Source organism: Argiope bruennichi, chromosome 4, assembly GCF_947563725.1.
Source record: "Argiope bruennichi chromosome 4, qqArgBrue1.1, whole genome shotgun sequence".
In the NCBI taxonomy this organism is placed as follows: domain Eukaryota; kingdom Metazoa; phylum Arthropoda; class Arachnida; order Araneae; family Araneidae; genus Argiope; species Argiope bruennichi.
In genome coordinates this window covers 92,551,116-92,577,256 of record NC_079154.1, presented here as the reverse complement: position 1 = coordinate 92,577,256, position 26,141 = coordinate 92,551,116, and the positions used below count along the sequence as shown (strand labels likewise).

General features: G+C 25.4%; 1 protein-coding gene and 1 long non-coding RNA gene across 2 annotated transcripts in view; one reads left to right on the top strand and one right to left on the bottom strand.

The window, feature by feature from the left end:
• The window catches only part of LOC129966630 (uncharacterized), a 31,998-nt gene extending 26,112 nt beyond the window's left edge, over positions 1–5,886 (top strand). The window contains exon 2 of the long non-coding RNA XR_008784281.1: positions 5,402–5,886. This is a non-coding gene — a long non-coding RNA (uncharacterized LOC129966630). The remainder of the gene's footprint in view (positions 1–5,401) is intronic.
• A 3,775-nt stretch (positions 5,887–9,661) lies between these two features.
• On the bottom strand, positions 9,662–24,615 carry LOC129967170 (syntaxin-7-like). Its single transcript, XM_056081866.1, has 10 exons — positions 24,453–24,615; positions 23,852–23,953; positions 21,803–21,868; positions 20,338–20,407; positions 18,594–18,684; positions 15,748–15,822; positions 14,384–14,536; positions 13,540–13,654; positions 11,560–11,642; positions 9,662–10,264 (listed from the first exon to the last, which is right to left on the bottom strand). The coding sequence occupies exons 2-10, from the start codon at positions 23,940–23,942 to the stop codon at positions 10,169–10,171; spliced, it is 840 nt and encodes a 279-aa protein (XP_055937841.1). The 5' UTR covers positions 23,943–23,953; positions 24,453–24,615; the 3' UTR covers positions 9,662–10,168.
• Between the last annotated feature and the right edge of the window lie 1,526 nt (positions 24,616–26,141).

Here is a 26,141-nt window from a genome sequence, read left to right as displayed (position 1 = left end):
TTTTATTATTTTGGAAAAATTTGAAATTTCTGATGTTTTAGAATATACTGTAGTTTATTCTATATAAAAATGTCTTTTTAAATATTATATTTCCTTATGTATTTTAAAATACAGCAATATTTATAGTGGTAGTACAGTGTTAGTAATATTTTTACTTTTTGCTAAAATCATTATTATGAAATATTCTTGTATATTTTAAAATAAAATGCTATTTTATTTATTTAATGTCGCTAAAATTTAAACATTTATTGTCGATAGCAGTTTTTAAAACTGGTATGTTATGCGAAATTAAATTATTGGGTTGGCATTGCGGATTTCACTCATAAATGGCTTCAGTTGAATTTTTTGGTTTGCAGACGTAGTACAAATGTAAAACACATTTTGTTATTTGATAGTTCGCAATTCAGCTGTCAATCAGTAAAAAACGTTTTTTGAGCGATTGTGTAGTTTTCGTTTGGCGTTTGTTGAATAATGGAAAATCAAAAGGAACATTTTCGTCATATTTTGCTTTTTTATTTCCGCAAAGGAAAAAACGCATCGCAAGCTGATAAAAAGTTATGTGTTGTTTATGGTGACGAAGCCTTAAAAGAACGGCAGTGTCAAAATTCATTTGCCAAATTTCGTTCTGGTGATTTTTCACTCAAAGATGAAAAACGCTCTGGTCGTCCAGTTGAAGTTGATGACGACCTAATTAAAGCAATAATCGACTCGGATCGTCACAGTACAACACGTGAGATTGCAGAGAAGCTTCATGTATCACATACATGCATTGAAAATCACTTAAAACAACTTGGCTAGGTTCAAAAACTCGATACATGGGTACCTCACGAACTGAAAGAAACGCATTTAACGCAACGCATTAACAGCTGCGATTTGCTAAAGAAACGTAATGAAAATGATCCATTTTTAAAACGACTGATAACTGGCGATGAAAAATGGGTTGTTTACAACAATATCAAGCGGAAAAGATCGTGGAGCAGGGCAGATGAACCAACTCAAACAACATCAAAAGCTGATATTCATCAAAAGAAGGTTTTGTTATCAGTTTGGTGGGATTACAAAGGAATTGTCTACTTTGAACTCTTACCACCCAACCTAACGATCAATTCTGATGTCTACATTGAACAACTAACGAAATTAAACCATACAGTTGAAGAAAAGCAGCCCGAATTGACAAATCGAAAAGGTGTTGTATTCCATCAGGACAATGCAAGGCCACACACATTTTTGGTCACTCGGCAAAAATTATTGGAGCTTGGCTGGGATGTTTTGCCACATCCACCATATAGTCCTGATCTTGCACCATCTGATTACTTTTTGTTTCGATCTGTACAAAACTCCTTGAATAGTAAAAATTTCAATAATGATGATGATGTCAAATCGTACCTGATTCAGTCAGTTTTTTAATAATAAAAGCTAGAAGTTTTATGAACGTGGGATTATGATGCTGCCTGAAAGATGGCAAAAGGTCATTGATCAAAATGGGCAATACATTACAGAATAAAGTTATTCAGTTCCATGAAAAAATTGTCTTTGATTTTCTAAAAAAAATCTGCAATTACTTAGTTGCCAACCCAATAGTAATATTAATATATAATATGATATGATATATGATACAATAATTGTTAAATATATTAATTAATAAAACATATTTATTTGAATTAATGATATTAATATACATTGTCTAGAGTTTGTTTGTTTTTATGAAAGTCTTATTAAGTTTTAAAAAATTAAAAAGTAATAATTTTAACTTTTTTTTAAAAAAATTAAATTTTATTTTCACAGAAAATATTTTAATGATTTATAAATTTATAGACGACTGAATAACAGTCACTGAAAATTCATTTCCAGATGGTGTAATTTTCTGCATTCTATCCCCAAATTTCGAGTTTGTATAAATTTCTTTTACTTTCTTAGTTTCTGCTTTTCAATGAATGGAATCACATCTTTCTTAATTTTAAGATTCCGAATTACCCAACTTGAAACAATGTCAGATTAGATGGCTCTTCCAAATTCTGTTTCATTTTGTGCTAAGCACATTGGAATATTGATCTTTAGCGTAAATTAGTCTATAGAAATACTTTTAAAATAGTAGCGCCATTTTTTTTATTTATTTATTTTGCCTAATCAGCTTCGATTGCGGGACTTACTTCTGCAAAGTAAGTAATCAGGTATTTTCAACAGATATTTTTGCAGAACTTTCCATCTTCATTTGAATCTTTTCAGCACAAGTTTGTGATTGTAAAATTAAAAAAATTGGCAAATTTCATGAGGCTCAGCAGCAGCCATTGGTGAACTTTGGATTTTCTTTTTAAAATATATGAAGTGTGTCATTCGAAGGATATTTTTTCTTTGATTTTTCTATCGTTTGTATTTGCAGAATGCTCTTCATATCCAACTGAGTTAATGAAACTCAATTTCGACACTTGTACTTTCTCTACTTAATGAGATAAAAGATGTTTTCGTAGAACAAATGCTTATAATCATGATCTATAAATGTGATAAAAAAGAAATAGTAAGATCATTTATTGATTTTATTCCATTTTAGTATGAACCTTTATTATGATCTTAGATTAAAATACTGATAATATTTTATACATTTAAATGAAAATAATCAATTTTCATATGCAAAATATATAATTTAGTATTGATGTTTTATCTTTTTTAATTTTGTGAAGTTGATGTAACAAATAAGCATTTCAATTTGAAATTAGTAATCATCCAGATGTGAAAGTCTTTTAAACAGATAACGAACGGAATGACTTTTCAGGTATTTTTCGGATAGAAACTGTTCTTCCAAAATAGAAGCGAAAAGATGCGCTTTAATTTGAAATCTTTTATAATTGCATTAAATCGCTTCAATTGTTGAAGTAATTAATTATTTAATGTAATTATGAAACAAGTGTGAAAAATCAATTGTTTAGTTTAATTACACACATACGGATGACTTAATGTAATTACACAAATTTCATAAAAGTTAAAAAATTATCAGAAGACAGAAAATATATTACAACGTCAACATTCACGAGAGAGGATTATGTGAATGGTGAAGTGAATTAATTAAAAGTTAATTAAGTGGTGACGGTGTAAGAAATCACTAGAAAGTATAATTTTTGAGGGGGGAATCATTTCTAAATGATATTATGTTTGTATCGTAAGCAACACATTTGACTCCAAAAACAGTGTGTTCTTTCATATTTAAAAAATTAAATTAGAAAAAGTCAAATGATAGAAGTTATATTCTTCTCTTTTTTTCACTATTTTTGAGCTAAAATAAGCATAACTAGTAAATAAATTATTTAATAAATATTTAAGGTTCGAATAGCTTCTTAAGATAAAACATTAAGTATAAAACTTCAATCTACTGAAATTTAACTCGACAAGGACATAAATTCCTTTATATGAATTTCCTCTTTTTTATTTGTTAAAGTAATATTCGATTTTAAATCAAACGATTGTTGTTTGTAGTTATTTCTTTCATATTTTAATCCATGACTTAATGACGACAATATGGATCTAAAAGCATAACTCACTTTTTTTCCAGCTTTCAAACTATATGACATTTGAAGTTACTGCATTGCCATAAATCTTGTTAAAATGATATTCCATGAACCATATTCGGAGAAATATTTTTAACTTATTGTTAGAAACTGCTTTCATTAAATAGAAATCTTATATATAATCTAAATTTATTGTTACTCAGTTTTTCAATGCAGCTTAATTTCAAAGGTAAATTTATTTTGGTTTTTATGAAGAAATGTTTTGAACAATGCTTATTAATTGAATACTAATTGAGAAAAGCAATTTAGAACACAGAACTCCATTTGAGTTTTTTTTAATCCTGAGATAAATACAACTAAATATTAACAAAAATTCTCATTATTGAATCTTAGGGCTAAATATTGTCTTTAGCGAAAATTCGTTCAAATTCAAGTGTTCAAATTTGGTGATGATTTGGTATCCGTCAGTAATGATTTTATTTTTTATTTTAAATTAATGCCTTAGTTTCAAAAAAGTTTATTTCGTTCAAGATTATTTAATGCATTAGTTATTTAATTCCAATTACTATAGCAGGCAATTCTGCAATTTCATTCTCGCGTCAGATATGAGGACTTTTAGTGGTATGTTCCGTCTGTCCCAGTTTCTTCAAACTGGATTATTTTTTTTTCAATATGCAGAATGATTATATTAAAAAAAAAAAAAAAAAAAAAAAAAAAAAAAACTTTCCCGATATATAAGACCGCAACTATCAAACCATTCACAGGAACGAAATAAAATTTTTGTTCAAGGTACTTTGAGGTATGCGCTGAAGAAACAGTTAAACTCTAACAGTTACAGCTACAGTGATAACATTTCAAAATTTTCAAATGTCAACAAAAACGTTTTTTATTGGAATGTGTTCTCCATACCAAAAAACAATAAATAGCGTTGGATGGAACTGTAGCACTAAAATCACTCAAGCTAGATTGACTAATAAGAGAAGAGAAAAAAATCCAATAACAGCAGAGAAATAACAGCGAAAAAACATTTTATTGTGTTTCATAAACTTTCTGCTTATTGATCTGCTTCAACCACAATGACATTTTGCAGCTGGCGGATGGTACCTAGAACCAAAGCACGTGCGATGCCGAAAGGAATCTGTTGAACTTCACGTCTCTGTTAGGCGCACCACAGTTGTTTTCTCTTTTCTTAGTCTGTTTGGCGTTGGTCATTTTCGTGTTATAAATACCGTTGCAACTTTATTTGTTGTTTATTGCTATGGAGAATAAATTCCAATAAAAAAAAGTTAGTGCTTACATGTGAAAATTTTGAAATTTTGTTACTGTAATCGCAACCGTCAGAACTTAACGGTTGTTTTTCAAATGATTCTTAAGGTGGGTTCACACGAGGCCAACTATTGCGCGCAATAGAAGGTCACGCCTACTTCAGTAAAATCACGTGACTGCAACTGGACAATGGCAAATGGTTGTCCCGTCAGGATGACCATTTGCCATTGTCCCATCGACGTTGTCTCAATTGTTGACACGGGTTACAATATAGGGACAACAGCAGAGAGACAACAATTGCGCGCAACTGTTGGCCTCGTGTGAACCCACCTTTTAGCGCATATCTCAAAATTCTTTGAACCAAAATTTTATTCCGCTCCTGTAAACACGATATGATAGTTATGATCTCATATATAGGGATAGTTTTTTTTATAATCACCCGGTATTTAGAAGGAAAAAAAAAAAAAAAACTTTTGAATCCATGCAACAAACAAGACTGATATCATTTTTTCAAATGCATTGATTTTGTACAGGATGATAATAAACGGTGAATACAATTTCCTTTATAAGATATCGTTATATTAAATTCATCAACAAACTTAACCCCTTGGTTATGTTTTTTTTTTTTTTTTCAGGATTATCCAAAGAAACAGTTCAACATGAGCCTTTATCACGCACTTATCTTCAGTTTAATGGCCATAGCGTCCATATGCTGCATGGTAGAAGCTCTGAGATTTGGCAGGAACGAAATGCGTTGCTCCGCACTCTGCATGGATAAGGACAGCGATGACTGTAAAACCTGCCAGAACAGAACACCAATGAGATTTGGCAAAAGGAGCGAAGATTTGTCATCACCTGTGGGCTATCTGTATGAGCTAGAAAGAAAAGCTAAGCCTGAATTTCGAATTCTGGCTCTTATTAAAGAGAGAGAATTTGATTCCAGTTACAGCGATGAAAAATAATGCACAAAATATGTTGCAAGTCTCACATCAGTTTTTTTCTTTGTCTTGAAAAAGACAGATTTTAGTTTTATCCACAAATTAAAGGCACTTTTATGATTTGTTAAAATTAGAGTTCGAGTATCAGTGTCAGTTTTGTCAATAAAATGTTTTATTTCTCATGGCTGTCATGCTGAATGCATTTTGGACTCCGTATTTTATTTAAAGCGAACTGTGGCTCTTTATCTGGCTTTATTCGTGCACATTTTTTTTTAACACACTTTTATTTAATTTGATCTGTTTCATGTAAGCAAGATGGAATTGTGTGATCAATTCCTGTCTCAATGACTTCCTAATGTGCTTGCATTTTGAAATTTTAAACATTTGCAAATTCTCGATGACAATATACTGCAACATTTTTAGTTTAATTAATTAACATATTTGATTTGATGCCATACTAATGGCGCCATCTATTATTGGATTAGACGTTTCTATTATAATTATAATAACTGACTATATATTAAAAATTAATAAAGGCGGAATTTTAAAAAGTTCAACTTTATTACATTTATAGAAGTAGATTTTAATTTTTTTTTTTCCTTTCTATTTTTAGTTTTAGTGGTAAATTAATTTTTCAATGAAAAAGAAGCATATTAAATGACAGATAATAAAGTGAGTAATTTATAAGCATCTGCATTTGTATTCAAGATTTTAAAAAATGACATTAGAAAGAAAAAGAATATTTTACTTGCCGCTTGATTACATTTTCTTCTTCTATGCATAATAATAATTCAACTCAAACAGAAAGAAATGGCAAAATTGGTTCCTCCTTTTTTTAAAATCTACATACTTTCATTTTTATCTCTCTAAGGGCAATTTAGATTCACAGAAGAATAAATTTATATAAGTTTGTCTTCGAGCAAATAAAGTATTTCTATTAACAGACATTGCTATCAAATAATTTCAAGCAAATCAAGCAAGTAATGTTCCAAGACTTTTTTTTAAAAATGACATTAAAAGGAAAACAGGATAATTGTCCTTGAAATCATTAACAGGATAATTGTCCAATGAATATCTAACTATCCCTTATTTCTGCTGCCAATAGGAAACTCCAAAAAATCTTATTAAAAGAGAAGAAATAGGAAAAGTGCTTTTTTCTCTCTCTCTTTTCATATTGTTAGAAAGTAAAATTTGGAATTTCTTTTAACCACCTACATACAATTCTTGTTTCCATAGCTGATCATCAAACTACTTATTAAATTTGGGGTGATTGAATAGAACAGGCAAAAAAAAAAAAAAAAAAATTGCGAATTGATTATAAAGAAGACATAAATTAAAAACGCAGGAGGTGGGACAACAATCAGTAGTATAGTGACGATAAATGGCGTTGGTGCCTGGTTTTAGTTTTTTTCGTTCTCTTTAAGATATCCCCCTTAAAAAAACATAAACGCATTAATTTTTCTGTCCCCATGGTGCCTCTTACGACTGGTGATTAGGGCATCTACACTCAACCTTCCTCAGGTCGCCACATTACCAGTAATAGTTCAGAGAAAAAATAGTAAAAATGGCTTTTGTAGGAGGGCTAGGCTTTAGGTTTTTATAATTTCAGAGACACCTCTATTATTGTATTACTCTCAAAGATTGGAAAATAAATGTTTTGAATTTTTCCCGGAATTTTGGAAGGAATTGAAAATATCTTTTGTAACAATGAATTTTATTCAATAATATATGTATTATTTTATCTCATAATGATTTGCCATCTTTTTCCATTACCTCACTCTTATAAAATCAATTATTTATTGTTAATATACTATTTAAAATGTTGTTCCCAATCCTCTCATGAAATATATCATTCTATTTAACGAATTTTGCAGAGTGGAGAAAATAGTAAACGGTTTTGAAGGGACCAAATCAGGACGATGTTAAGTTTGGAGTAAGACATCCCAGTCAAGTTCTGCCAGAGGCCAAAGGCACTAATGGTCTTGCTTTATCTTTCAAACTGCAAGGCTACATTATTTTTCGTCAAAATAATTGTTTTTTAAGACAAAATGCATTTCCTAACTCTTCATGGTTTGCTTGTAGTCAATATTAACTCATATTACTGATAAATTAACAAAAATATTGGCAAAACTATCAGCTTTCAGAAAATAATTTCAAAGAATGATAGCAACAATATAATATCATTGATCCTTATTAATATTTTCTGAGCAACCTATAATTAATAAAATGAAAATTATATATTTGTCTATTAATGAATTATAGACTAACTAAAAAAATCCTTTTGTGTCATCAATCTCCTTTAAAAAGTACACATTGTTTTAATGTTATTTTAAACACTCCTGTTATCATGGTAAGCGACGACTATTTAATTTTAGAATTAAAAATAACATTCAACTTGTGAAATCTGATGGCACAAGAGGAGTTATGTAACCCAGAACATCTTTTTGTTTTTGGAAAATAGATGCTTTCCTCAAAACTTATTTATTTTGCTCAAACATTTGTTTTAAAATATTAATTTATAAAAACTTTTAAAAAATAGCAACACATAAAAATGAAAATTAATATTAAATTTTTCCTTCGCTTCTTTTTAATTACGAGATTTCTTACAATCAACTGTTGTCCTATAAAAAGTGATTAAAGTCCTATAAAAAGTGTTAAAGATTCGAAAAAAGGGATCTAGTAAGGATTCCAAATTGTAATAATTAAAATAAAGAGAATAAAATTCTAATTGCTTACCGGTACAGCAGTTGTAACAGTTCATAAGATAAATATTCTGCAGGTATATTATTTGTACCATCCATGAGGTAACGAGACACCAATTTATAGCATCTGTATTCAATCTTCGAATCCCAATAATTTTAACATTGTGTCAATATTTTTCCTTCAATGATTGTTCATTTAAAAGCACATATACAGGTCGCAAATTATTTTTTAACACAAATTTTCACTGATGGAAAAACATCAAAAAATGAAAAAAATACACATAGACATTTTTATTAAAAAAGTTGTTTTATTTTCCACAAATATTCTTAAAAATAAAGAAAATATACAAAAACGAAGAAAATAAAAATCTATTATAATACAGAAATTTAAATTAAGATATTTTCTAATAATAGATGTTATCCACATAGGATAAGTTAAAACATTGCTTCATATACACTTAACAATCATTAAAATAAACAGCCCTGAAGTTATGCATAAGGTTCAATTTACAGAGAATTATTTACAAATCGTAAAAAATCAGTATGCATTTAATAATTTTCATTAAAATATAATTTATTAGTTAATTACCAATGAAGTGAAACAGAAGAATGTTTTTAGCACTTCTACACATTACAATGGATAATTTTAAAACATTTTTTAAAAATAAATTATTATAATAGTTACCTTAAAATTAAAATGATTTATTATTATTAATTTCAATATCAGACACAAAGAGAGAATAAAAATATTAATAAAATATTTCTTTTAGAAGCCTTTAATATGCAATTAAAAAATGAAAGAAAACAACTTTTAAATTAAAGTGACATTTACTATAAGGTATTAATTTTGTATTATTCTTGATTCAAAAAATCATAAAGCTATAGAAAAAAGTTGAATATTTTATAATTGAAAGGAATTCAGACTTCAAATGAAATTACTGCAACTGCAAATAACACAAAAACTAATTGTTTTCTAAACATCCTCCATTAATTATGATTTTTAGAATAACAACAAACATGGGAAGATTTATAAGATTTTGCTTTTAAATTTATATAACATAGTGCATACACATTTAAAATGCTTTTAAGTTTTATAAGAAGAATTACATACAAAAACAAAAATAAAAAGATACCAACTAAAATCTTTTTTAAAAAAATTGAAGTTGCATTTTTATGATTAGGTATTATTTTCCTAGGTCACAAAAATACAAAAGCAAATGGCTAAAAATATAAATACCTAAAAAAAATATTTTAGCAATATTTAAAAAAATAATTATTAACTGCATTATTTGCATTTTGTGTATCAATATAATGTAGCAATGATCATGTTATGAATAACATTCACATTATTAAATGATATTAATATTTGTATAAATATCAACTTTCATAATAGATATATTTAAAATGTCATGTTAGTTCTGAATTTAACATATTTAAAGTATTTCATAACAAATATTACAAAATAAGACAGAAACAGATTAAAAGAGTTGCAGCCTTTACAATTTACAAAACACAGAGATGAATTATACAACACACTTATGACTAAACATTTATTTTACTCTGAAAAAATTGTAAATTTAAATGGAATTATTTAACAAATGATATATTTCTTGCTATATATTTTCACAAATATTTAACTATAGCTATTGATGTGCAATATTATCACAGTGGCATGACTATATCTTGTCAGTAAAATAATGGTTGGCAATAAATCTTGTACAAGCTTAATGCATACCAAATTGCAACAGGAATAGAAATACGATTATGAATTCAGACTGACTGATACAATGATTGCTATGATGACTGTAACAACAACTAAAATGAGAACAAAACAGCAAAGTTTCTTGCGATATGCTTTCTGAAAAATAATAAAATTATTAAAAAAACAATATTTGTCATTTCTATCATAATAGCTTTAAATAGAGAAAAAAAGAAAGAAACAGATTATCTCATGTCATAGTAGGTAAAACAAAATTTATTTCTGGTTATTGATAAAAAATTAATATTTATCTTCCTTTTTGATAGTAACATTTTGCATAAAAAAATATAAAAAAAATACATAAAGCAACAATTTGAATATTTATTAAATAGCCAATGTTTACAACTATAAAATAAACTTTCACAAAAGTAAATTTTATTCTAAATCTGAATACATTAAATCACACTTTAAACTTTTGTTCATTTTTGTTTGATTTAATTTATTTTGAATAAATAAGCAATCTAAAATTCTGAGCACAGAAAGGTACATTATTCTTCACCTGTAACTGTAAGAAGCTTCATAAATTATGAAGGAGTAATTTCATATTTATTTTAACTCTTCATTTCATTTTTAAAGGCCATAAAATATGCAAAAAAAGATATTTTATTCTCCATAAAAGTGAAATTTATTTCCAATTCTGAAAGGCCAAGGCATCATTAACAAATTCTATAACAGCAGTTTTATCAATTATGGCATTCATTATTTTATAAACTTAAAGAAATAAACTGAACCAGAAGTCTGATAATATATGACATAATTAGCAAATAATTACTAATTTTCAAAGAAAAATACACTAGGAGTGGAAGAAGGAAAGGAAACTGAATGGAAAAACACAACATATTTCTGAATATCATATCACAGTTTATAAAAATATCTTTCCTTCAACATAACTTATATTATATGGATTAAGACAAATGAATCTTGGTAACAGCAGTGACCTTGTTGCTTTCATGAAATATTTTCTTGTTTTAAAATAGAAATATATTTATTATAAAAAGTATAATTATATTTTAAATAGATAATTTTCATAAGAAAAATATATATTGGGTAGTAAAAAAGAAGTCAATTCTTTCTCAAAAGTGAGAATAAGAAATGAAAATAAATAAATAGTAAACAAAAGCATATTTTAATGAAGTCAAAAAACCCTTTTTTAAAAAATTAAATATTTATGAAATCCACTTAATAAAATTTATTTCATACATACTTTTAGAGTTATCTAAAAGTTTTGAAAATCCACTCAGAAATTTTCCATAACAATTTCTGTTTCAATTAAGATCAAGTACTCATAAAAAAATCTGGGACATTATTTCAAATGAAACATCATTGAAATACTTTAAAAATGAAATAAAAAATGCATAAATAGCAACAGTGTGATAAAGATAAAATATAAGTACCTGATAATTTCTAGCTTTAACCAATTGTTCAGTGCCTCCCTCCACATTATAAGCAGCAGTTGTAATATTTTCTTCAATTGTGCCTAAAAAAGTACACAACATGCATTTTTAATCACATAATAGAATCATTTTAATCACATAATAGAAGCTTCGAACAATGCAAGCAACTGAATTGTTCTTGCTTAAAAAATTAATAATCAAAACCAAATAAATGTAATGCTATCAAGAATATTTCAACAGCCTAACATGCGATAGTTAACATTGCTACAGGTACATGTATAAACGTTAGACTTCCAAAAATAAAATGAATGCCTAATAAATAATTTAAGAAGCTTAAATAGCAAAAGATAAACAAATGCACTTATATTTTAATCTCTTTTTTTCTAATTCACAAGAACAGTAAACAAAATTTACAAACTTTAAAAGGCAGACAAGAAAGCATACATTATAGATAATTTCTAGCTATCTTAAAGATAATATAAAATTTTATAGAAGAAATACTACAAATTGCTTTCTCTTCATAAGCAAATCCTGCTAAATTATTGAGAGGGGGGGACATGTCAGATAAATGAAATAAGAATCTAAAAAAATCCGATTCTGATATTTATTTGCCAATTCAATAACAATTGCATTACAGTTAGGATGTTAGATAGGTTAAAAATTCCTTTATTCTGTTAGACACAAAAGTTGCTGGTTCATATTCCATCTCTTGAAAGTATTTCTGTATTTTATTGTACTAAGCAATGTCTATACAACATCTTCAAAATATTTCAAAAGTAAAGAAGTTGAGGGTCATGCAAATTACTTTATAGATATGGCAAGATTATTCTTTCAAATTAAAAACATTCAAATTCTAAAATATAATGGACATATTCATATTTTATCAAGAAAAAAAATCACAAAGATAAGCACCACATTAATCTTCAAATAATACAATTTTTGATAATTTTTATTCTAATGTTTCAGCAATATATATATATATATATAGAATTAATATTAAAGAATTAAAGAAGCATCAAGAATTAATATTAAAGAAGCATCAAGATTTAATATTAAAAATGATGATCACAAAGCAGGCATATTATTTGGAAATTGCATTATATGACATGCATGATTTAAAAAACATTCTATAATATAGACTGTTAGATTTAGAGCTACTAATTTTGGCAAAAAATTTTTCTCACTTAAAAGAACTCATTAAGAAAAAAATTCCAGACTTTAAATAAAAATCAATCAAATTATAATTATTAAATAACTGTATTTCCTTTTAATGTGACTTTATTTAACTCTTCACATCTGAATGGAATTCAGTAATTGATTTGTTTATTTTCTCCGATATGCCTGCATTTTGAAATTTTACAGTTGTAAGTGCTTGAAAGTAATGCTCTGTTCTAAAGTTTTTTTAATTTAAATAATTGATTTATTTCCTTAAATTGATACAATAACAAATCAATTAACTAAAAATGAACCTGAGAAAAAAAATTATTTTAAAATTACACAATATAGTCAAACTTTACATTTTAGCGGTAAGTGATGAGCTAGGATAGAACCTGGGACCTTGTGGTTTGCAGTCCAGTAACTAAACCATTATACCAAAACAATTGTTCGGGTAGAAGAATTGTTAATTGGCTTAGATGCTATTCACCACAACATAACAGGCACTTCTTATAAAGTGTTATTTTCATTTTTAGAATAGATCTTTGCAAACATCTAATGAATTAACCGAGCTCTCGGGTTGAGAAAGTATCGGTGGAGCCATAATCAATAAGATTATATCTATGACTACATTTATGGGATTAGAGGTGAATAGCAACAATATCCATGAACTGATAGAAAAACATAGCTAGAACTAATGAAAAATTTATGAAACTGTGTTTTGTATTATACAAAACACTGTTGAGAAAATTTGAGAGAAAACAGAAGAAAATAATTAGAGTAAAATTAAGCAAAACAATAAAAAAAAACCCAGTAAAGTCTTACCTATTACTTCTCCTTGCTCCCGAACCATTGCCGCCAAATCTAAGAATACTTTATTAACATCAAGCATATCAGATTCAATTTGTCTTATCCTTTGCTCTCTTTCTAAAAGTAATCCCTATGGTGTAAAAGCATAATAAATATATTTGCATTCTTTACATTAAAATATTTTCAGTAATATATATCTGCAAATATTTGTTAGAAAAATTAGTCAATCAGGCATATTACTTTCATCAACAAGTATATACTGTTTTTTTAAATATACATAAATAAGTAATTTTTTATGAATACAAGGATGCATGTTAACTTTTTAAATAAAAATTTTGATAGCTTTATATATTTTTATGATATTGAACAATCACATGCCATGAAATTAGATTTCAAAACAAAAATTATATATATGGAAAAATAAATTGAAAATTTGTAAAAATGGGTTATGCCCCCCCCCTTTTTTTATTAAAAACAAATTATAGTACTAAGATGAAACAGCACAATATACTCTTCCATCTATTTGTTTTTAAAAATTCAATCATTATTTAAACTACTTAATGGATAACATTAATATGCATAGCACAATAAATAAAATTATTTTTGATAATGAAAATTGAGATAATTGAATAAAAAAATATTCTTGAAATAAAGCAGATGGATAAAATAGCCTCAAACTATATAATTCAGAAAAATAGCATATATTTTAAATATGATGATAATAATTAGATAGTAGCATTTTAACATTTAAAAAAGATATAATCAACAAAATTCCAAAAAACGTTCTTGGAGACTTCTACTTAAAAAAAAAAAAAAAAAAAGTACTAACAACCAAGTATCAAACCATGATAAAAATTACCTGTTCAAACTCTAATTCTTCTTGTATTTGATATTGTTGCATTTTTTCCGCAGCAACTAATGATTGTTGTTCTTCCTCTTCATCAGGATTCCAAATATTTCTACTAGTATTTGGATTCTGCACCGCAGTCTGTTTCATTTTTGGATCTAATTGCTGCGAATTAAAAATACATTTATGCTTATATGAATTGTATTTTCAACAATGTCATAATGCTATTATAATACTAATAATGCTATTATAACAAAATAATGACAATTTGAGCAAAAGATTTGTTAGATATTTTAATGGTTCTTGTTTGATTTAATAGAATTAAATCGTAGTGTTTAGTAGTATATTTTTAATAGTAAATATTTTAGTTTTCAATATATAATTATTTTTTCTTTATTCTTTTCATATAGTATTCTAGAGAGTATAAATTTATTAATTTGTTTAATCTTTTTTCTTTTTACTTTATTGCTTTTGATTATGATTATTTTACTGTGAAAAAAATTTGAACACAAATTTGTTAATTATTTTTACATGACATGATAAAAAAAAACAATTAAAAATTTTACTATCTCAGAATAACAGACATTGAATCTAAAACATATTTAAATAAATTCAACTGATTTAACTGAATTATTAGAAAATTTAGATATAAATAAAATTTCAAATTGCAAGTTATTTAAAATAATTGTAGTGTTTAACATTAGTAATTTGAATTACAGTTATACACTGAAAGAAGTTAAAACAAATCAAAATAAGATAAGACCAAATAAACTTACTCTTAAAAGATAAAGCATTCAAAGAGCTGTTAACAATAATAAACAGATGTTGCAGAAAGAATAAAATTTGTTGGATCAAACTATTATTTCCATCTTAATTAAAAATAAATTTAAAATTGACAAGAAACTTAAATTACAATATTTCAGATAAAATATTTCTATATCAAAAATATATATTTGTAAGAATTGAGTTTATTTATACATATTGCTATTTCATTAAATGGTAATATTAAATATATTTTTACTTTCTCAAATATGACATTTATATCATGCAGTTGCCAACAGTGTGAGCTATGCTTGTAACAAGTACTTTAAAATGTGCTTACAAATATTGAAAGTATTGTGACAAATTACATAATTATTTTTTTATTAATAAAGATATGAAAATATTTTCAATCTGAACAACAGTAGGTGTATCTGCAAGTAATCTAATGTTAGCAAAAGTAATTTAAATAAAATTTAATTCAAAACTATGCATAAATATAAAAATTCTAATTTTAAAAAAAACTTTTTCACATACTTAAAAAACTTAACTGCAATCTTACTTTTTAAAAACCTTCACAAAATGAAATAGAAAAAAATTCCATTAAAATATATTACCTTTTGCAATGTATCGTAACGTTGCACTGTAGCACGAAATTCATTGCGTACTCTTTCAGCTTGCAATTTTTGCTCCTAAATATAATAAAATTTAACTTAACCAATGAATGAAATTAAAATGATTTTTTTATATTACATGATCAAACACATAAATAAAATAATTAAATACACATAGTAAATAAATATCAATCAATATTTTTTTAATGAATAAGATAAACACAATATAAACAAACTTTGTTGTGAAAAATTAACTTTATTGTATGCAACTGCTTTCATGGAATTAGGGATTTTTTAATTTCTGTAATTTGTAATAAGTAAAAAAACAAATAAAATCCTTTTGTGAAAATTTCATCTTGAATATAATATTTGACAACAAAGATGAAAAATAAACATAGATTAATGATATATAAAATAAATAGTTCATAAAATTTTATAATTCAGGATGAAAAAATAGCATAAATACTTTTAGCTGAAAACATTAAAGAATTTGATGTAAGGCACTGTAAAACTTTCCACACCAATCTAGTTCAATATAACTCAAATTAGACCAAAATCCACAATTTAAGAAATTTTGTTTAGATAATAGGAAAGATTGAATCAAACAATCAGTAATAAAATTAGAGTAAAATATATAAAAGCTGGAACACAAATCTGAATTATATGCATAATAATTACAACAACATATCCATCAACCAAGGAAGTAGTCAAGGGAAGATGAGATAGTGTGATATAGAGAAGACTGTTACAATAAATTTCATTTTAAAATGTTGGCAACATTAGTTTCAATTTATTTTTAAAAATTTCAATCAACATCTTTCCCCCAGAAATTTATTTGTTTTAGAAGACTTTAATTTATTAATTATATTTCTAAAAATGCATTGCCACTTTTACATGTTAACAATAAGATTTTGTCTGTAATTAAATTCTCTTTACATTCATGAGTGGAGTTCATTTTAGTAGCAAAGCTTATTTTAGGTTAAGTTGAGTTAAACTACCTGACCAGAATTTAAATTATATAGACTTTTTTTGTTTTTGTTTTACAGGCTATTTCAGATGGGATACAGTACAACAAAATGTTCATTTAATTTCAATTTTCATTTAAGAATTTTTAATTGGAAATATGAAGGATAACAAATAAATTGGTTATTTTTCCAAAGCTTTTTTTTTACACAAGTTTTCATATATTTTGAAAGAAAATGTACAATATTTCTTTAGATTCATAGCAAATTTATTTTATTAATATTTGTTTGTATTTTGCTCCAGATATTTAAACATGAAATATTAAACAAAAGAAAGAAAGATATGCTTAATATTTAGAAAATGTATAAAAATTGAAAATATTATAAATGTTATTTTAATATTTACCCCTACTTTACAGTATCAATAAACTTTAAATTGTGGTATTATATTTTATGTCAGCTTAAGAAATCATTAGATATCTGTATATCTCAATTTAAAGGTATTTTATTAAAAACCATATCGATTAATAAACTTCATAATAACTACTGTGACTATAATGCAACATTGTATACTTAAAATAGGCCCATAACTACCTAAAACATTAAATATGGAAATAAATGTTATTCTTTTGAGCTTTAATGATTATAACATGGACATAAGAGATCCAAGATTTCTATAAGAATTTTGTATGTAAGATACCACAGCATATCTTGACAACAAAGTTGAAAATAAAAATTGTGTAAAACTATGCCTCATCTTTCCCTACTGCTTTTTCTATCATTAAATTTAAATTATCACACAAATTCAATACCTTCTTAAACTGTATTTCAAACTCCAGGCTATTAGAAGGAATAATAATAAATTATAAAGTTCTTCCATTTGTGACAGTCAAATTCTTTTCAAACTTTAATAACAAATATAATACAGAATGAAAGTTAAATAATAATAAAAAAAAATTATGCTTATTACACATGCTGTCACAATAATTATACACTCAAAATGTGACTAACAAAAAAATTAGCAACATTATCAATCATTTATAAGTAGTTTTCTTACTAATGAATATAACAGTATTCATTCTCCAATCTATTTTTTCTAACATGATTTCCATAAAAAAATTGTATTTACCACTATCTTCTAACAATTGCTATAGTCCATGATAAACATTCTAAATTTTAATTTTGTTCTATTCAGCATTCTATTTAAAGGTATTTAATTTAAATCAAATTGGTTTTAAAGTGTTGATTGAGTCTTACGAATTTAATTTTTTATTTTGTGATAAAAGTAATATTTTTATATTTGATTTCATATTCTCATTTGACATGCTAGAGTACGTTTTCTTTTCTGATTATTTTAAAATTAATAATATCAAATCAAATTACTCACGATCTTTATCATCAAATATGTAAACAAACACAAACTAATTTAAAGAAGCATACAAACTGTATATGTAGAAATTAAGCATTTTCAATCATAAAAGTCTTTAGATTTCATTAAAAAAAAATCAAAACTATCCATGTAAAAAAATAGTTAATCTTTTTTCATACATAAAAACAAAATAACTTCTTTAAAATTTAATTCAAAAATCAGAATGTTCTTTTGACACATTATTATTATTTTCCCATGGCAAAAAAATAAAAAGAAAGAAAGAAGTCGATAATCAACTGAATGGTATCTTCCTTTACTGTCAGATTAAAAGGTGTGTTAATAATGTTATAAAACTTATTATTTGATAAAGAAAAGTTTAAATGCACAAATACAATTCAGTTCACATAATAAAACATCAGCAAACTCAACACAAAATGATAAAATCCGTTTAAAATTTTATTTGCACTAGAAAAAAATATATATATATATATATTTGAAAACTAGCAATATAAGCTTACCCTTCCTGCTCTTGCAACCACATTTGTCAACATTTTTAAACATTTTGTTGTGCTGCTTACAAGGTCTTTGGTGCTTTGGCGTGTTGCATGTCTAAAAATTATAATTTTGCATTAAATTACATAATAAACAAAGAATTCCAAAAGCCAGAAGAAGAGTAGCTAATCAATAAAAACAGAAAAATAAAGCAGCACAAATATTGATATTCAACAACTTATGTTTATGTATCTTCCAAGTTGAATACAAGCAATTAAAATCTCTCATGAACCGGAGTTTGAATATGTTATTATATAACAAATTTTAAAAATCAGAATTTTTCTAAAAGGTTTTAGCAGCTTAATTATATTCTTGAATTTCAAAATATTTACAAATTCAGCTTCAAATTTAAAACAATGTTTCGCCTAATTATGGATTACAGTTTCTGTACTATGAAAATTGAGTAAATTATATATAGCATTACACAAAATTAAGGCTCAATTACACATATTTCTAATCAATCTTTATAACTATTTTTTTTTTTTTTGGAAGGAAAAAAAAAACATTCTTTATCAATGCACTTTATTTGAGTAATAGCAAAACCTTCAAAATTATAATTTAAACTACAAAAAAATTGTCAAACCTACTTTTACATTCAAACTGAATATCTTTCAGTTATTTTTCCAAAAATTCAGCTATATATATATATTATATATTGGACAAGGGTCAGTGTTGACCAAACTCAAGCAATGCTCTTGAATATATAAACTATATAGCTATTTAAGCTATTAATGCATTTTATCTTTCTATATTTTTCATTAATTAAGAAATGCATAAAAGTGCATGAATTCTTCTGTTAGCATATAACTCAGTTTTAATTGCAACTGATATTGAGCATAGTACACAAGATATATTTGAAATGCCCACAAATAATAAAGTAAAATGTTTGCTTAAAATATAAAAGAGAATTTCAGAGATACTTATATGACTCAAAAAGCAAAATTATTTTTTTCACTGAAAACTTTTATTAATCAAATCTTTGCAGTGTTAAAATAATTTCCTTGTTTTGTTTCAAAACCAAATCAAATTGAAGAGGAACAGTTTATTTCAATCAGCAACAAAAATAATTGTATAAAATAATATATAATTTCAAAAAAAAAAAAAAAAAAAAAAAATTGTTTCACTTTTTTTTTTTTTTTTTTTTTTTTTCATTCTACAAAATTTTATTTTTTTATTTTAGGATTTAATCCAAATGCTTTAATTTTTTAACCACTTTCATATTAAACATTACAACAAAAGTTGATAAGTAAACTTAATTTTGAAGATTTTTATGAATGTTTGATATAATTATATTATTCCAGAATAAATCGGTATAATTTTACTTTATATAAAAAAAATCAAGGTTAATAAAATGCTTAATTAATTTGAAGTAATGTATCTTTTATTATCAGTAATGCCAAACTACAAAAATTACATTTTCAATTTATTTCCATTTAAATATTCCACGACACAAAAATACATAATTTTTAATAATAAATAGGTGCTATCAGCTATTTTCAGTAGGAATATATATATATGTATTCAAGTTGAATTAATTTATTGTGTCTATTTAGTTACATTAATACTTTTTATAAATAAAAAAATGAATAGAATAAACAGTATGTAATTACGTAATTAAACAAAGGTAATTTTTTTAAATACAAAATTTAAAAAATTAACCTTATATTAAAACAAATAAAATAAATAACTTTCAAATAAAAATCAACATACATTTTTTCTCTTAGTAAAGGAGTATCAGCTTGTGTTCCAACTTCTTTTAACGATTTTTCCAATGCCGTAACTAAGTATAAGAAGATCAGTAATTAACAGACAAATGCTTCAAAATAATGAAAGCTATGAATATAATATTTTTTAAAATATAAATTTAAATATATGCAACAGAATCGCATATCCCAATACAAATAAATTTTAAAACATAATATTTGCTTCATATATGGCCCATGTTAATTAAAACTATTATTTATCTATTCATTTCTTTATCAGAACTCAAGTATTATTAGCTTCATTTTAGTGTACTTTTTAGTAATGTTTTTTGTATATGTTATGTTTTAGTAATGTTTTGTGTTTTTTGTTGTATAATTTTGTTACTAATAAAATTGTTCATAGATTCTATTATATAAAATATAGTGCTAAAACATCAATACTATAAGACCATTTAATTTTTTTTTTGGGGGGGGGAGGATATACTTGTTCCTTTATATCAACTTTTTTTTCCTTACAAAATGTTTTTAACTGGTGGAATTTTTAGAATTTTGATTTCTTATATTTTTTATTAATTTATGAATGATGTTATTTCTAAAATTAATGTACTTATGTAATTTGATTTTTCCTGTTTTCTTCATGTATTATTAAATGTAGGATCACATTAATCTAATTTTATTAATATGTAATTGTCTTTGGCACATTTTTTTTATTTCCATCCAATATAATAGTATCCTTCATTTTGAAATCATAAAATGTTATATTACTATATTGATACTCCTATTCTAGGGAAGAGACAAGCAATTTTATATTCAATATTTTCGTCGCCTTTAAAAACACACACACTAGTTTCTTGAAGAAAGCAGTAAACAAAATTTTTGCATCTTTAACATAACAAATAACATTTATACATTCACTATTATATTTTAGAATAACATACATGTCGCATTATTATTAAAATGACTTTTAATGCTCATTGAAAAAAATGTACTTTATTTTGTTTTCATTGTTTCATCAAATATTTAATATCGCATGATTAGCTTCCATTAATGGAAACTACAGAAGATTCTGGTTAATATTACAAATAAAAAAAAAAAGTGTACCATGAAAGTTAGAAGATAAATGAACCAAGCATTTATATTTTTAATAGCGCTATAATGTCCATTAGAAAAGTTCATGTACACAATAAACATAATTTAAATATGAAAATTAAAATAACACGTCAGACAATTTGGCAAAATCATTGACATCAATTCTAAATAATTTATCTGAAATCAAATAAAACCAATATTCCTAGTAAATCAACTGTTTGCCTTAAGTGATGAGTAAACAATATTTTTGTATTTTCACTACAATAATGATTTTTAATGCTTATTGGAACACATTCTTAAAAAACATGAACATCTTTATACATATACCCATATGCTATGATACACAGCAATACAATACGATACATACAATAAAACCAAATTACCATTGTTATTGATAGAGAATATATTGCAACTGATTTCATCACATAGCTGATTATACAGTCTAACATCTGAAAAAAAAAAGTTAAAATGTGGCATTAATATATATATAAGAGAAAAATTTCAATACATATAAAAAAAATGTAATAACTAATTCATTTCTACAACATGTAAATTTTAAGAAAATCTATCATACACGACTTAAATTTTGTTGTAAATGTTAATATGTTGTTGTATGAAACCCAAAATAAAACATGCAACTATTAACAAACATATTACTAAATTCAATATGTATTGAATTTAGTAATATGTTTATAATAATGAATACTTTTTTTTACACAAATAAGTACTTAGTAGCACAAATAATGCTTTATGAATTATAAATTAAATAAAAACAAATAAGTACATTTTTACAAATTATAAACTTTCAACATAATCAATTTGCAATCAAGAAATTACAAATTATAAAAAGAAACATTCAACAAGGGAAAACTTCTGTTTTAAGAACACTTTCTGGATAATCAAAATTTACACATGACAGGATTCTCTAAATAATTGCAGAATATGTGCATTGCAAATCTTTAAATCAAAAGAAGCAGTTTGACAAGCCATGCAATAACCTGATGGCAACTTTCTTTTTGAATCAGTGATGTGCAATTTCAGATACTTTTTCAAAAGTGAAATAACTATTACTAAAGAACATCACTGCTTGTCCTTTGCAATCTACTATCTCTCTCATCTCTTTATGAGATGAGCTAAAGCTTATCTCACAAAGAATTGAAACATACAGTGGATATCAAAATACACAATACATCATAAAATTTCATACTGTACATCTAACACTTCAAAAAGTTAGCCAATTAGAATAGGATAATACAACCATAACTTGCTTATATTCAAAGAAATTAATTTTAACAACAATCTCATCATATATGTAAAATATATATAAAGCCATATCATGAAAGATTTATGAATGTGCATTTATATCCTGGAAAGCATGATAGCTGCAGTTCAGTGAAGTAAATGGATGTAGAATGAGCAAGCATATACAGAGCGACATTTCCAAGAAATCAATACTTTTACAAATAATTTTTTTTCTTCTAATCTTTAGAGAGTTAAAGTGGATCAATGTTGAGAGAAAGAATTCACATTGTTCACCAACTTTTATGAGTATAATACTTTATTGCTGATACAATAATTTTGTGTAGGATAAACAAAAATAATGCAGCTGTACTTAAAAAAAAACATACTAATAACTCTAATACATAACTTTAATAAGCAAATTCAAAAATTATCTCTAATAAAATAAATTTAAAGATTTTCTAATTTAAACTAGCATCTTTATGCTTTAAAAAGATATTTGTAAATTTTGCAAAAAATTAATTTTTGACACTATTTACTGCAAGTATAAATCTCGGAATTACGATTTCATTATGTAATTAAGCTATAAACAAGAAAACATGCAGTATAAACTAAGTTTTATTTGGATTCAATTAACCAATACTAATTCTCTTTTGCTTGAAAATTTTTGTTTCCAAAAAAAATTTCAAAATAATAATTATTATTATTATCAAGAAAATCTTACAAATTAATTCCATTCAAAGATTTCAATACATGAAAAAAATTAAATAAGGAGTTGACATGAATATTACGCCATAATATAAATAGATAGCATCAGTTATTTTTTATACAACAGAATTTCCAAACTAAATTCATACATGTTAAAGTACTGGCTGCCAAAGAATTATATTCAAATTGATGCTAACTGTATAGTGAATAATGCTTCTATATGATTTAATTAAAAATTGTAAAATAATAATAAACAATTTGATAGGAAGGAAGGAATGAAGGTGTGTTGCTCCAGAATCGTAGTTCTTAGCTTTTGCCGGGTTAACAATAATTGAAATTCATAAATACCACAATAAACAATTTGATAACTAAGCTGAGTTATTTAGAGTCCAAGCATTTATAATAATAAATATAAAAACAAACAAAACAATACAAAACGAAAAGCATAATTTATATCTCTGATTAAATATATAAAAAAAACATACCAAAATTTGTATTTGGCTGAGATCTTTGTTGTGCCCCAAATCTAGAATCAGTAGATCCATAATCTGGAAAACTTGATCGACCAAATGACATTTTGAATAAACCTTTATTAAAAGACAAACATAAGAATATATGGAATAACAAATATTCATACAATAAATAATAATATTAAATCTCTGACAGCTATCTCTTAGTTTAATTTAACTTATAAATGCTGGTTCAAGGTACTAGGTTATCTAAAATTATGTTAATAAGGATTTTAAAGTAAACAACACAAAAATTATTCACAAATTAAACACAAAACATATTTTCTTTTACTTACGGAATTAACAGTTAATTTATGATAATTAATATTTAAATTCAACAAAAACTACATTGTAAGGAAATAATAAAAAATAATTTTATAATTGTTTCATATTCAATTACAAAAATGTCATTAAAAATGTAAAGTAAATGTATTTTTAGAAGAAGAAAAAAACCCCTTTCCAGTTTTTCAAAATTTTAATGGTATAAGCCATGAAGCTTTTAATTTATAACACAGATATAACTAAATTAAATCCATAATTTCTAAATATTTACGAAAACAATGTCGTAAAAAATTACCTAACAAATTAAGAAGGAATACGTCACTAAACTATAACGACGTTTTACAGAGAGACGTTCAACATAAAGAATAAAAGAAACATAAAGTGATCTTGTAAAAGTAAAATAAGTACAATGAAACCAATATATCACAGAAAAGGCGATCCTAAAATATTCATACAGAATCAGGTGACAAAAACATTTCAGAAAGTCGATTACGATTAAACATATGTTCGATATCAACAAAAGAATTAAATTAAGAAACAAGATTAATTTCAATAGAATGTTAGTTCTGAAGCATGTACTCTTTTATAATATTTAATAAAAATATTACTTTTTTCTCTCTTCAATAATTTTATAATATTTATTTATTTGTAATGTGTATATTAACTGTAAACACTAACATTCAGATTTCTGTAGTATAGTGTCATTCTCATTCCATAGATGGCAGCACATATCTTATTCTTAAGAAAGGCTTACTGGTACACTTATTAGTTTCCGATGTCTGTGCTACTGGGAGAATGAATGCAACCAAAACAGGATTTTATATTGATTCCGTAATATTATTTTATTTTATACACAAAACTATATTTGATTACCTTATGAGACTTGAGACATTCCTTATCTATCAGAATAATAATGTAAATACACTTAAAAATAATTTTAAAATTTTATAAGATTAAAGAAAGCTTTGTTCGGAAACAAAGTTGATCTCACTGGAAAACTGCATTTTTGTTTGTTTGTTTCATTTTAAATTGATATAAAAATGACTTTTTTTGCTATGAAATGCATCGAGATCAATGAGAGAAAATTTTAACATTTTAATTAATTTTAAATAAAAATCCTATAAAAATGTGAGAAATTCTTTCTTAAGCAGCACCTGAACTCAAAAAATAAATATGTACCAAATTTGGTAATTTAATGTCTGATGGTTATTCCCTATAAAGCATTTTAAACAATTTTTTCTTTAAGCGTGTCTCATTTTAGATAAAGTATACTAACTTATAAACATATTAAATAGCATTAAGTTTAGTTCATTTATGAATCTCACTTTCGGAAGAAGGGTCATTGAAAAACAGATAAGGTAATAAACATGATAAAATAAAAATTACTAAATTCTTATAAACGAAACAAAAATGATTCTCGAAATTCGATTAAAAGAAGCATTTGAAGCTATCTGAACTGGATTTTAGATCTCAAAATTTTGCTTGAATTCAATTACAATATGTATATAGTGATGAATAGGAATGTTAAACAATAATGCATAAGAAAATATAAAGTTTCTTATGTATTATTGTTTTAATTAATCAATGGTATTATTTCAAGGAAGGTAACATTTAAATATTGCACTGTGTATGTTTCTTCACATCATTTATTTGCTGACACGATGTAACGTGACCTAATGTCCTTATTTCCGCTGTAACATGTCCAATGGATACCAAAATGAAATCACCATTGCTTCTTTGATGAGAGCACATCAAACCATGCGCCTGGATTGTAATTTTTGCAAAGACAAATTTCAGTTGTCTTTTTTAATATAGAGATAGATATATATTTAAATTCATTATATGTAATTAAATAACAGTATGCCAACTGGTTGGCATGCGCAAAGAGTGCGCATGTCCCTTTTAATTAAAGTAAGACATATTTGTAAAATTCGTCATTGGACTCAAATAGTTTAATTAATATCTCTGAATTAGAATAAAATTA